The 13,926-nt window shown below is 49.8% G+C and overlaps 1 protein-coding gene across 14 annotated transcripts in view; it reads left to right on the forward strand.

The window, feature by feature from the left end:
* The window catches only part of LOC144124478 (uncharacterized), a 254,597-nt gene that overhangs the window by 165,076 nt on the left and 75,595 nt on the right, over positions 1-13,926 (forward strand). Inside the window, exon 2 of one of the 14 annotated variants that reach the window (XM_077657166.1) lies at positions 3,919-4,085. The exons of the other annotated variants lie outside the window; for them this stretch is intronic. Coding sequence (XP_077513292.1) covers positions 4,008-4,085 — 78 coding nt within the window. The 5' untranslated portion in view covers positions 3,919-4,007. The remainder of the gene's footprint in view (positions 1-3,918; positions 4,086-13,926) is intronic. 14 annotated transcript variants of the gene reach the window in all.

The following is a 13,926-nucleotide window of genomic DNA, read 5'->3' on the forward strand; positions in this document are numbered from 1 at the left end:
AATTGTGCGGCGCTTAGCACGCGCTCGCGCTTATATTACAGCAATCTTGGTACTCTATCGCAGAGAAAACTTGTTTGGTCAGTATCACGCATTATGTGCACAGATAGTATGCTGTTTCAGTTCCAGTAATTCAAGCCACTAGCCCAAACTCAAATTTTAGTCATCACCAGAGATGCCAGCTTTCACGAATTCTGCGGCTCGAAGTCGCGTTTATTTTATTCGGAAGCTCTCGGCATGTGTGAGGGCGACGCGTAGCCGTTTCGCCAAGTGTCATAGAATGTAATAAAATCGTGCATATGTTGCTATGATTAAGGAAGGTACCAACAGCCGAAATGCTACGGCCAGCCCTTCACCCCGCCAATCCCTCTGAGATACGTGCGGAAATAGCAACTTAATTTTGCAGCGGTCGCGATTACATCCCCGTACACGGAAAGTGTTTAATGGGAACAATAGCAACCTCAGCGCATATACGTAGACGACGTATTGGTGATTGAAAGCATGCGCCTCACCTGGACAATTTTCAGTCTGCAGCAGGCCGATCCGGTTACAGCTTGCACATCACTTAACCATCGAGTCACGTCAATAAATCGAGATTCTCATGCATGAAATTATTATAGATGGTAGCGCACGTGAAGGACGGCAACAAATGACGCGCTAGCGAATAAATCTGCTCGTAAGTTCGGGTTTACCCTCGGATGTCATCTTAACGAGTAACAATGTGTCTCCGATAACCGCAGTACGGTCTGGTAGGGGGAAAATGCGAGTAGTGATGCACAACACACACCCACATACGTCAGGTGCTGCAGCGCATAAACGGCGGAAACGAAGCGCACGTAAACACACATTCTACTAGCGGCGCGGGCGGGCAGCCTTTGCGCGAGGGTCAAAGATGCTGGTCTATGCCGCCGTTCAGCAGCGGCTGGACTCTCCTTCTCTGCATGCATGTCAAACGTTGATACAGACGCCCTCTGCATCTCCGCCTTTTATACGAATCCTGCGCATGCGACGCGCGTTCGAATGATAGAGCGGCGTGCGGCGAGGCGGCGACGAAGAACGCGGCGTAGCTGTGGGATCTCTCTGGTTACCATGGTATCGGCGCATGCGCACAACTGCTCATCCGCGTGACGTCACGCTCGGCTTTGACGGTGGAGCGGGCGCACGGGCGCGGCGAAGTGCATGCCACAATTCTCTTTGGTTGCCATAGTAACGGCGCATGTGCAAAACTGGTCTCTCCCATGTACCGCGAAATGCTCGACGGGTAGCCCAGTGTAGCTCTCGTTACAAAACAAACTTGTTATGTAGCCTTCATCGATTACGAGAGAACATTTGATTCACTCTAAACCTCAGCCGGCATGGAGGTATTGCGGAATCACTGTGTAAATCAGCCCTATGTAAAAATACTGTAATAAAGCTATAACGGCCATACTGCCACCATAGTCCTCCATAAAGTAGCTATACAATTCCCCTAAGGAAAGGGGTCATGCAGGGAGACTGGATCTCGCCAGTGCTATTCTCCACCAGTTTACCGGAGGTATTTAGAGGCCTCAATAAGAAAAAGTTAGGGACGAGAATTAATAATACGTTAGTAATGTCTGATTCGCTCATGGCATTGCCTTCCTAAGTCACTCAGGAGATGAGGTGCAAAATGTGATCAATGACATAGATAGGCAGTGCAAGGCCAGGCGCCTATTTGTTCTCACCGTTCCTTTGCTCCGGTTGCTGTTCGCTGGCATCCGCATTGTCACTTCCAGGCTCGATCCAAACGTTAGCTTTGTACGACAGCGAAAATTTCCGTTTTACAGTTCGTCAAAAAGCTAACTTTATTAATTAGTCTATTCGCCTCGAGGAATATTCATACCAGCAGTCCAACAAACTGATCAGTATAGGAGCATGAGCAAAAAGACTAGCAGAATTTTCTCTAGCAAGATTAGCTATCTTTACTCAATGGCCACCGCTTGCAACGGTTTAGCCCTGGTGGTGTCCAAATCGCACATGTCAGAAACGTGTTGCGGCGCAGTTCCTACCCATTCAATAATATTTGCGACGTGAATATGAGCTTAGATGTGTGTTCTAACAAAACATTTAACAACCTTAGCGGTAAAGAAGGGATGGTTATTGAGATATGCCTGGAAATTTGTTCAACCTCTGCTTCTTCATCGCATGCCCATCATGCTGCTTGGACTGCAAAGCTAAATGAAAGGCGATGCCTATAGGAATAGTGGTCGCGGAGGAACTATCCTAACAAATATTAATGCTAATTTTGTGCGTTACTCAGGCGTGAGCGGAATATTTGCGTTGCGGTGTCAATTTATTCCACCAGGGCCGAAAGGGTTAAATTAAGCACAACCTGGCGAGCTATGGAAACAAAGTGATAGCCGTAACATTAAGAGACCGGAAGCGGGTGGAGTGGGTGAGGGAACAAACACAGTTTAATGACATCCTGAAAATGCTGACATTTATGTAGCAGGAGCACTTTAATGATATATTCCGGTACACCAAGTATACTGTTTCAACCAGGACGAAAAGAAACATTGAGCTCTGTCTACTGTCGTGATCATTTAATTCATCGAAGCTTTAAGGAGCCTTTAAAAAGTATTACGAGGAAGGGGGGGGGGGGAGGTGTCTTCATAAAGAATGCTTTTGTGAACTCTGCGAGGATTACTTTCCAGTGTTGGCTTTCGTTATACAAGGAACTGATGGCGTTCCGCGTATCCCACCGTAGGCTACAAAATGAGGAACTTCGGACAACCAATGCCTCTGTGGGCCATGCATGTTTTCCTTCGTTGCGCACTCAAAGTAGTGTCCGTTCTTGTACACAGCCGAGTGCGGACGTGACAGGGCTTTGCCGATTTTCCTTGCCCTAAACATAGAGAAATGTGCTGCAGTTTCAGACGCCAACTTTCAGATGCAGGCTTGTATACATCGCAAGTTCTAACTAGGTGCTCTGTACTTTTTAGCTATTTTGGTTACATACTTTAGTAGCGACACTGCTTGTTTCTGTGCCCTAAGGTTATTTTCTGCAGCTTGTAGCCGAATAAGCAAGCGCCGAACACTGTATGATCAGACATTGGATACTCCGACTGACTCCTAATTTCTGGAAAAAAATAATTCTGCAGAACACCCTACGTATTTGCCCTCAAAACAGGCTGTGACAGAGCAGTTTTGTTCATTGCTACCACTGCTGGTTTACCATAGACGAATCCATTCATTATTAATTTATTTGAAGCTAAGAGCGATACCTACAGTAATCGCCATGCCTTGGTCGCTATGTGTACACCCTGTTATGTACACACGCCAGAAGACAGACTCGACGGAAAGTACACTCCTATAAATCAAGACTGACTTATAGCCGCTATTTGTAGCGGAGGCCTGCGGAATTCCTCAACCAGATGGCGACATTCCCTTTGAGCTGGAGAATATCGGAAAACTCAGCAGCACGGATTTTGCCTCTCTCTAGACATCAAAGTCGCATTTAATGCTGCTGGCTTTGACAGCGGACAGCACAACACAGACACACGGAGAAATATTCTTTTAATTCCATATTAGGAGCGCATTTCTGGCATTGAAGCGAAACCGGCGCCTTCCTTTTCTTCGTTGCGCAAGGCTGCTGCAGATAACAGGAATCGCGGTCTCAAAGATGATCCCTCCGCACATTCGCATATTGGCGCTTTGGGTACGTAACGAAGGTGTTAAAATATCTGTCCAAGTCAAGGTTTTTATCTCGGGAATGCCATATGAAGGCGCTGCAGGAGCATCGCAAGCGTCAGTTGCCGTTTCGCATTGCGTCGTATGGCCGCACAGCCTACGAGCAAATACTTATTTTGTGCACTAGATTGTTCTCAAAGAATAGCGGAACCCTAACATCTAGCACCACGTTACAGGCAGCTGCATTCGACACGCTTATCCCGTTCATTGCAGGGACCAAATCACTTCTGGGCATTTGAATCGGGAGCCAACGGGCGCCTCAGTACGTCTACGCACGCTTGCCCTGCCGGCGCGGGGCGGCCATGCATACTCGCGAAACTGAGTCCCTGGGGCACGGGGAAGGGCCCTGCTCAACCGTACCTGACACCACAACGGAGCAGGTTGGTAGCCGGCCATTGCGTGGACAGAGAAATGGCCCTGTGCCGTCTGCGCGCATAATTAAAGGACTGAACTGTGGTGCGGTGGGCTTGCTTTCTATTTTGGCATCTTTCTATTTCCTCGTGTACCCGCGGGCGTTCCGGAAACGAATGCGCTCGACGCGCCTAGAGGTCACGTGGGCCTACATTCTCGGGAATGCCCGCAGCGTGTCGCCACTGGTCGTAGAATGTCACCGAGGAACACTGAGGACAACTCTGCCGATTATTTCATAATCAGCATGAGCCTCACTATGCCCACTGCAGGACAAGCGCTTCTCAAATTAACCTTCTCCTGTGACAGCTGCTGCCACCGCCACCTTCCTAACCTCATCCACCGATCAAAATTTCGGCCACCCCTTCCCTTAGAATGCACTCCGTTACCCATAATGACCATTGGTTATCTTGCCTTCGCAATACAAACCCATTTCTTTCTCTTGATTTACATTGGGATGTCATTAATACATATTTGATCCCTCAGCCACTCAGTTTTTTGCACGTATCACCTATCATTTTCCTTTCCATAGCACGTGTCGTTGACCTTAATTTAGGCTGAGTTTCTTTAGTTACTGCAACGTTTCTGCACCATAGTTGAATAAAGGTAGGGTACTAATTAAGGGGTATTTGTACCCCCATGCATCATCTGAGAGAGCTTGCCAAACGCGCTTGACGCCATTCTCATTCTTCCAGTTATTTCACTCTCATGATCCCGATCAGCGGCCACTACCTGCACTAAGTACACATTTTCTCTTGCCACATCCAGCGTGTCCCTACAAAACGAAAATTGCTGTCCCCATCAGAGACTGTTGAACATTACTTTGGTTTTCTGGATATTAATTTTTAGACGCACCTTTCTGCTCTGCCGGCCTAAGCCATTGGTCATGCTTTGCAATTCATGCCCAGAGGAACTTCGCAAAGCAAGGCCATCAGCGAATCTCGTGACTGCTAAAGTATTCGCAGTTAACTCTAATCCCCAACTGTTCCCATTCCAGGCATCTGAATATCCTTGTAAACGGGCGGTGCATAACACCGGCGATATCGTGTCTCTCTCCCGGACACCCTCCCATTTGGAATTTTATTGGGGACTTTAGGGAGTACTAGGGTGGTTCTACATCCACTATAGATATCTTCCAGTATATATATATATACACAAGGCTCCACTACACCCTTATTCAGTAATGCCTGCATCACTGCTGCGGTTTCGATTGAGTCAAGTGCTTTCTTGTAATCTACGAATAGTGTATATACGGGTTAGTCACATTCTTCGCATTTATCCATCACCTCATTGATTGTGTGAATATGGGTTATTGTCGAGAAGCTTCTACTAAAGCCCGCCTGATCCTTCAATTAAGTCTATGATTTTCGAGATTGTACTAGCGATTAGCTTAATAAATACCTTGTAGGCAACGGAAAGTAAGCCAGCTGGTCGATCTGGAGTTTTTTAAGTCCTTGACGTCCCCTATCCTATGGATTAAGATGATGTTAGAGTTGTTTTAAGCTACGAATCTGGTACGCTCGAGGTTATAAGGTGTGGGATGTCATTTTGGCCGAAGGAAGAATCCCAACATAAAAACGAAACAACGGTTTATTCCATTGCCGATGGCAGCGGACGAGCATAATGACGCTACGCTCGTCTCGGTAGCGGAAGGTAGACTAGCCCTCTTCCCAGCCGTGTAGCCTGTTTTTGTAGCCGCCATCGGTGACGCATGCCTTGGGTGACGCAGCGGTGGTGCTCGGTTTTATCAGGAACGCGGTCCCGCGTGTGGCCGGGTTACGCTGGGCTGGATGATAACAAGGTATAGGCTGCGCAGAAACGTGCGCCGCACCACATCACGCCCCCCTCCCCCCCCCCCCCCCCCCCGAGAAGTGGAGAGTCCTTAGGGCTTGTAAAAATCTGTGCAGCGTACCCGACGTCCATAGCGTGTAGTGACAGAAGCAGGCTGCGATGTTGGGGGTCGTGGATGGACGCCTGTGGGTGCACTGGTATATCCTGGATCGGCGAAGTCGATGTAGGCTGGCTTCAGCCGGTCGATAGAGACGCGGACGTCGTTCCCGTTAACGCGCTGGATGAAGGCTTTGTCGTCGCGACGGAAAGCTTGGCAGGGGCCGCTGTAAGTTGGCTGGAAAGGCGTGCGGACGGTGTGGTCACGGAGAAAACGGGGCGTGCAAGTTGCCAGATCCTTGAACGCGAAAGGGGCAGGCTTACAGTGGTGAGCTGCAGGTGACGGGCGGAGGGCAGCGATTGTGCGTCGGAGCCGGGTGACGAAATCGGTGGGATCTGACGTCGCGGCGGTGGATGGCGGTGCAGCAGGAAATTCGCCTGGGAGACGGAGTGGCTCCCCGTAGACGAGCTCTGCGGGTGTTGCCTAAATATCCGGCTTGAAGGTGGCGCGAAGACCTAGGGCAACGGCTGGGATGGCTTCGAGCCAGGTTGAGTCCGGGTGGCACATGATGGCTGCTTTTAAATGACGGTGGAAACGCTCGATCATCCCGTTGGCGCACGAGTGGTAGCTGGTGGTCCTCGAGCGCTCGAACCCGATGGTCAGCCCGAGGATCCTGAAAAGGTGCGATTCGAACTGTCGTCCCTGCTCGGTGGTGATGTGGCGAGGGGGCCCGAAGCGAGCAATCCAGCCGGCGAAGAAGACCGAGGCGACGTCTTCCGCGGTGATTCCCACGGGGGGCCATGCCTCAGGACATCGAGTACACCGGTCGATGGCGGTCAGGCAGTAGCGATAAGGTCCAGCTGGGGGAAAGGGTCTTATGATATCAAGGTGGACGTGTTGAAACCGACTAGAGGGCTGGGGGGAATGCTCCGAGTGGTGAAGTTACATGCCTGGTGACTTTAGCGCGCTGGCAGTGAATGCAGGAGCGCGCCCACGTGCGGCAATCCCGTTGCAGGGAGGGCCAGAAATAGCGGTCGGCCACAAGGCGTGTAGAGGAGCATATGCCAAGATGGCTGAGGTTATGAGGCTGGTTAAAGAGGCCACGGCGATTGTAAAGGGGCACGTAAGACCTGCTTCGTGCTGTTGACATGTCCCAGTAGATATTCGTTGTCGATCCAGGTATGAGCCTGGTTGCAGCTCTAGTGAGGATCCCACCTTAACAAGTTCTTGCAGTTCGACGTCCGTAGTCTGAGCCTCGGCGAGGACGTCAGCAATTATCTGCGAAGAGCTGATAGCTGCCACACATGAAAGTGCGCCGGTTACCACGTTGTCCTTCCCGCTGACATGTTGGATGTCGGTGGTAAACTGGGCGATAAACGAGAGCTGGTTCTGCTGGACCTGCGCGAGTTTGTCACAGCGTTGAGAGAAGGCGTAAGTCAGAGGTTTATGGTCGGTGTAGATAGTGCATTGCTGTGCTTTGAGAATGTGGCGACAATGTTGAACTGCTTCGTATATCGCCAGAAGTTCTCTATAATGAGCTGGTGAACTCAATGGGGCGGGGGTTGTGGTTTCTTTGGTGGGACTGGCCGTCGTTTTCCGAGCTGAGAGTTTCTTGGAGAAGAACGCCAAGGGATGCCAGGTGTTGTCTACGCGTTGCATAACGGCGGCGCCGACGGCAAAGTTGGAGGCGTCCGTTAAGAGCCCCGAGGGAGCGTCTGGCACGGGATGAGAGAGAAGTGTGGCGTTGCAGAGAGCAGCTTTGCATTCTTCGAAAAGTTGCGTCAACGCCGGTGTCCACGTGACGGATTGGTTTCCTCGTAGTCTAGCCAAGGCATCATGGAAGGGCGCCTAGTAGTCGGTTGCGTGTGGCGAGAAACCCCTGGAAAAGTTCAGCATGCCGAGGAAACGGTGAAAGTCTTTAGAGGTGGTGGGTTGGGGATAATTTTGCAAGTCTCAGATGCGCCGAGGCTCCCGGAGGTCGAGTTCCCTCTGATGAAACTTCATGGCCAAGGGATCTGACGACTGAAGCGCCGAGCGTGCTCCTTGGGGCATTGACGAATAGGCCGTGGTGATCGAGGCGTTGGAAAAGTAGACGAAGGTGCGTGTGGTGTTGGTCGGCGTTGCAGGAAAAGACCAATATGCCGCCAAGATAGACGAAGCAGAAGTCGAGGCCGCGGTCGACTTCGCCGATGAAGCTTTGAAAGGTTTGTCCAGCGTTCTTCAGGCCAAAGCTCATGAAGAGAAACTCGAACAAGCCGAAAAGGGTAATGATCGCAGTTTTCCAGACGTCGTCCGGATTGACGGGTATCTGCGTGTATGCCTTCACCAAGTTTAGAAAGGAGAAACCGCGGCAGCCATAAATGCGATGGACGAAGTCCTGTATGTTTTGAACGGGGGTACCTGTTCGGAATGGTGCGGGAGTTGAGGGCATGGTGGTCCCCACAGGGCCGGCAGCCTTCGGACTTCTTCGGGACAAGGTGAAGTGGCGAGGCCCATGGGCCGTCGGAGCGGCGGGCGATTCTTCCACGTAGCAAGGCTTCGAACTCTGCTTTGGCTATGTGCATGCAGTCTGGGGCAAGGCAACGGGCGCGGCTGAAAACTGGGGGGGGGGGGGGGGGGCTGTGGTGGTACGGATGTAGTGCATAGTGGTTTGCTGCACATCACGTGGCAATCCGCTAGGGCGCGTCAAACGGGTAAATTCGGCAAGGATTGCGTGGTGCGGTGAATGATTTTCAACACCGAGTGCTTTGATGCTCGGCTCGGGGATAGTCGTTCGCTGTCCTGGTGAAGAATGTCCCGTCTTCGCGTCGATGAGGTGGTCGTGGCAGTCCGGAAGGAATTTGTAGTGCGCCAAAAATCTGAACCAATGATTGGCTCGCTGAGGTCGGCGATCACAAAATTGAACTGAAGTCCATGGCGTAGCTTTTTAAACTGGACGTGTAGACGGAGTGAGCTGTAAGTCTTGACTGTGGACCGGTTTGCCTCGCTTAGCCCGAAAGACGTATGAGGAGGGTACCTTAAAGGTGGGCTCGTGGGTAGCAGCAGTTGTCGGAACCGCTGTCGACAAGGAACCGCTGCTTTGTAAATTGGTCGGTGACGAAGATGCGACGGCCTCCAGGTTGGTAGCTTGCGGCCGTGTATATGAGCTGCCGTTGCCGTTTTCCTTTTGTCCTGTGGAGAAGGGTGGTCGACATTGTCGCGCTCTGTCCCCGAAGCGCCAATGGTAGTAGCACCAGTCGTCGTCACCGGGCTGCTGCTACGGGGTGTCGTTACGGTCACGACTTTGCGGGTGGCGCGTCGGCAAATGTTGATCCAGGCGTCGTGGAATGAAGCTGAGCTGTCGATTTATGTCACCAATACGGCGCGCAAGCTCTGTTGCGTTCTGCGGTGCGGCGACAGCCTGGACGGTGGGCGACAACTGCGGCAAAAAGACCTCGATGACGTGATCAGCGATCTCGGCAAGTTGGTCAAGAGGTAGCGGTAGCTTAGCAGCAAAATTGCCTGGACGTGCGGTGGAAGACGTTGAAGCCAAAGCGCTCGCAGAAAGGAATCCTGGACTTGCATGTTTCCCCCGAGAGCACGCATGTGGCGGAGGAGCTGCGAAGGCTTGCGCTCGGCAAGTTCTGCAGACTGTAGTTGTCGCACCTTCTGGTCTTCCGAGAGTGACAGGCGGTGGATGAGTTCTGTCTTGAGGAGTTCGTAGACGTTGGCCGTTGGCGGGTTGGCAAGGATATCCCGGACCTCGTTGGCGTAGCGGGAATCGAGGTGGGCGACGACATAATCGTAGCGGGTCCGGCCTTGCGTGATGTGCCCTAGGCAGAACTGGGCCTCGACTTGGGCGAACCATACCTCGGGCGAGTCGGCCCAAAACTTCGGAAGTTTCACTGCGACACGCCAGACGTCCTGCGGAGCAGCGTGCGGGATGCCGTCTGCCGGGTTTCTGACGTCCTCGGCGATGCCGGCAGGATGCTGCTGCACGGAAGCATTAAGTTGGCCGTGACGTACTTCCTGAGGCTGTTGGTCTTGCTTCTCCATGGCGATGCGTTTTTGTCCGTTGTCTGGGTCACCAAATGTGGGATGTCATTTTGGCCGAAGAACGAATTTAAAAACGAAAGAAGGGTTTATTCGATTGTCGATGGCAGCGGACGAGCATACCGACGCTGACAAAGAGAATTTATTTGTACACGAGACAATATTTAGACACGAATAGTACATGAGGTGATATCGAAACCACAGGAGCACAAAAAAATGGTCAAAGCAGTCACCACTTCGGACAGAAAGAAACAGGTACCAAACAGGCCAAAAAATCTATGTACAGTAAACACGATGGCACGGCCTCTTTCCAAATCCAACATACATCTCAGAACGCGGTGGTCACAAAGAGAATTTATTAGTACACCATACAATAATTAGACCCGAATAGCACATAAGGTAGTACACCATACAATAATTAGACCCGAATAGCACATAAGGTAATCTCGAAACAAGAAATGCAAAAAAATTGGCGAAGCAGTCACCAATTTGAACAGAAAGAAACAGGTACCGAACAGGCCAGAAATCTGTGTACAGTAAATACCAGGTCACAGACTTTCCAAATCAAACATCTCAGTACGCGGTGGTTAGACAAAGGAGAAGGGTGGAGTCAGGGGCAAGGGCGGGGGAAAGTTACCATCTGCGTACTACACTTGTACTACACATACCGACGCTACGCTCGTCTCGGTAGCGGAAGGTAGACTAGCGCTCTTCCCAGCCGGGCAGCCTGTTTTTGTAGCCGCCGTCGGTGACACATGCCTCGGGTGACGCAGTGGTGGCGCTGGGCTTTATTAGGAATGCGGTCCAGTGTGTGGCCGTGTTACGCTGGGCCGGATGATAACAAGGTAAAGGCTGCGCGGAAATGTGCGCATAGTGTGTCGCCACAAATGCATCGCGTATATAGGGTGGATAATTTTTCTATCACATTCTGCCCTGCGTCTATCAAGAGATTGTTACCAGATACTCACCAGCTGCTCTCGTCCTTTGCATTGCTCCTAAGGCTTTCTTTACTTCCTCTTTCATCACTGGCGGACGTCTCATTGCTATGCAACTGCTATGACAACATATGCTATGACAACATATGGCAATCAATCAATCAATCAATCAATCAATCAATCAATCAATCAATCAATCAATCAATCAATCAATCAATCAATTCATGAATCAATCGATATTTTTATTTCTTCGTCAGAAAAAGATTAACGAAGGACGAAGAGGGCTCGAAGAAAAAGTGGAAGTTTCCACTTAACGAGCTTCGAGCCCCCTATTTGCAAGGCATATACAGTGGAAGATTTATAAATATACATCTTTAAACATTAGAAAGTGTAACAGTCAGTAGGTAAGGGGGAGGGGATGTGAAAGCGAGGGGGTGTGGGGAAGTGAGGGGTTGATGGCTGGAAATATTAGATAGAGCGGTATTAAAGGCCTCCGGAGGAAGAGAAGGAAAAATGCTGTGGAAGGAGATGAAATACCAGACAGAGCCGTCTGATGCGTCCAGTCTGCGCGTGAGGCGCATGATAGTACGGATGGGAATCAATATTCCAGGAAAAGTTAAAACGAGAAAGAATAATTAAACTGGAAAGTAAAAGAGAGAACAATTAAAATAAAATGGGGGTAAGTGTTCAGACGGTTTAGCAGTGGCGCTGGTGAACAGAGCGGCGAGACCAGAATTATGGAAAACCGGAGGAAGCTTCTTAATGGCTGGGTTTCGGAGAATGGACCATCGTGCGGCGCATCCTCTTTGGAGCAAGGTAGAGCCATCCTCTTGTAGGATTCCTCGCCGGCACAGAATTTGGGCGCCATGATTGGTGGCATCCTCTTGTAGGGTGCCACCAATCAAGGTGGCCAAATTCTGTGCCGTCGAGGGAGCGCGTTGTCGGCTCTTATCACTGAGATGAAGCCGTATCCTTTCATGGTTATGCAATTTCATGGACACGCAGATTTTATTTTTTATCCGGCGGAGAATTGCATGGCACCGGGATACGAAGCCCGGTCCTCTTGCACTTGAGGCGGATTATGCACCTCTACGCCATTGCTGCCATGGCCGACTATTTGTGGTTACGTACACCCAAAAGCTCAGCATTGCTTCGCTTGGTAATCGTCGCTGGGACAGTTTTATGGTCTGCAATTTCTCAACGATACCTTCTTCCCTGGATGGAGTTTACCCAGCGTGTTCATAGCCTTCAGAAGCGTCTTGTTCGGAATGAGCAATATTCTCGTAAATTAATTGCACCTTGACAGAGCCCCCCCCCCCCCCCCGCCCAAAAAAAAAGGCAACGAAAATGTTACTGCGGTTCTCTAAACAACTTAGGGGCGTCTTCACCACTTCTTTTTAAAAAAGAGAATGCGATAGCATTTCGAAGGCCCCGCCGCGGTGGCTCAGTGGTTAGGGCGCTCGACTACTGATCCGGAGTTCCCGGGTTCGAACCCGACCGCAGCGGCTGCGTTTTTATGGAGGAAAAAACGCTAAGGCGCCCGTGTGCTGTGCGATGTCAGTGCACGTTAAAGATCCCCAGGTGGTTGAAATTATTCCGGAGCCCTCCACTACGGCACCTCTCTCTTCCTTTCTTCTTTCACTCCCTCCTTTACCCTTCCCTTACGGCGCGGTTCAGGTGTCCATCGATATATGAGACAGATACTGCACCATTTCCTTTCCCTCCAAAACCAATTATTATTATTATTCATTTCGAAGTTGACCCTCCACCTCCCCAAATATTCCGAAGGACTCCGAAAAGTTTCGAAGTAGGCCTTTCCGAAAAAATGAATTCAGATGGATTAGTGGGGATTAGTTAGTAGGTCATTGGGGATTAGTGGTTAGAATAATGCGCACTAGTGGAAATTAGTGGGTATAATAAAGGGGGACAGTGGGTCTGCTTAGTATAATTTCGTACGATCATCCAGTGGAAGGTACTCGAACATTCTTGTCCTCACATCTTGAAATTTGGCGGCGCTGATGGTGTAACTGCCCTCTCGACCAAGAAAGGATTTTCGTTGTGGAGAAACCGGATGGTTTCTGGAAGACGAAAGCCTGAATGATGTCGTATTAAAACTTGGAAATGCAGAGTAGTAACTAATCATGGAGTTGGATTCTAACACCAGAACGGACGATAGGAGGACATTCAGTTTTCTCAAAAAAGGTGTTGAGAGGTAAAAGCATGGCTTTTGCAGCTAGGTATTCCTAATGTCGGCGGACACCAGAAAAGCGTTGAATGGGCTTAAGTAGTCGGGTGGTTATCTAATTTTTAATAATTAACTTTTGAATTACTAGAGTTAGGCGCCTAGTTGCAATTAAAGGTTTGTAGTAGCCACTCATTAGTAATAGGCATATCACTTTCTAGAATCCTCGCCGTTGTGGCTGAACCAAATGTGGCCACATCGTGCCAAAATGCATGCGCTTTCGAAAAGCATGCAGGCAGAGCAACCTTTCCAGTGCAGGTAACTAGTCAAAAAAGCCGAATCTTGTTGAGTCACTGCGGCCAGGATTATAGGGTTTTCTAAATTCTGAAAAATGATATGTCTATTACTAGTAACGACAGGCTACCAATTTCTAATTCCAAACAGCTGCCTAGCAGTAATATATAAAGCGTTAATTGCCAGAATATTGATGACCAGCATAATAATTAAGACAATTCACCGGCTTTCCAGTGTCCGATAACACCGGTGATACTGTGCCGCAAAAGCTACATTTTTACCCAAAAAGGATATTTTTTTAAATTGCTTAAAATCTTCTCTGAAATACTTGGTATGTCAGTGATCATCCAACACTTGAAAAGAAAAGCATTCTTTCAGCCGCAGTTGCAGAGGAAAAGGAGACTTCCGGTAAAATCGAACGGAGAAGAAATGAAGCCATCAGTGCAAGCAAAGCAGAGTAATCCGGAATTATTTGCTCAACT

This window comes from Amblyomma americanum, chromosome 3 (genome assembly GCF_052857255.1).
Source record: "Amblyomma americanum isolate KBUSLIRL-KWMA chromosome 3, ASM5285725v1, whole genome shotgun sequence".
Classification (NCBI taxonomy): Eukaryota; Metazoa; Arthropoda; class Arachnida; order Ixodida; family Ixodidae; genus Amblyomma; species Amblyomma americanum.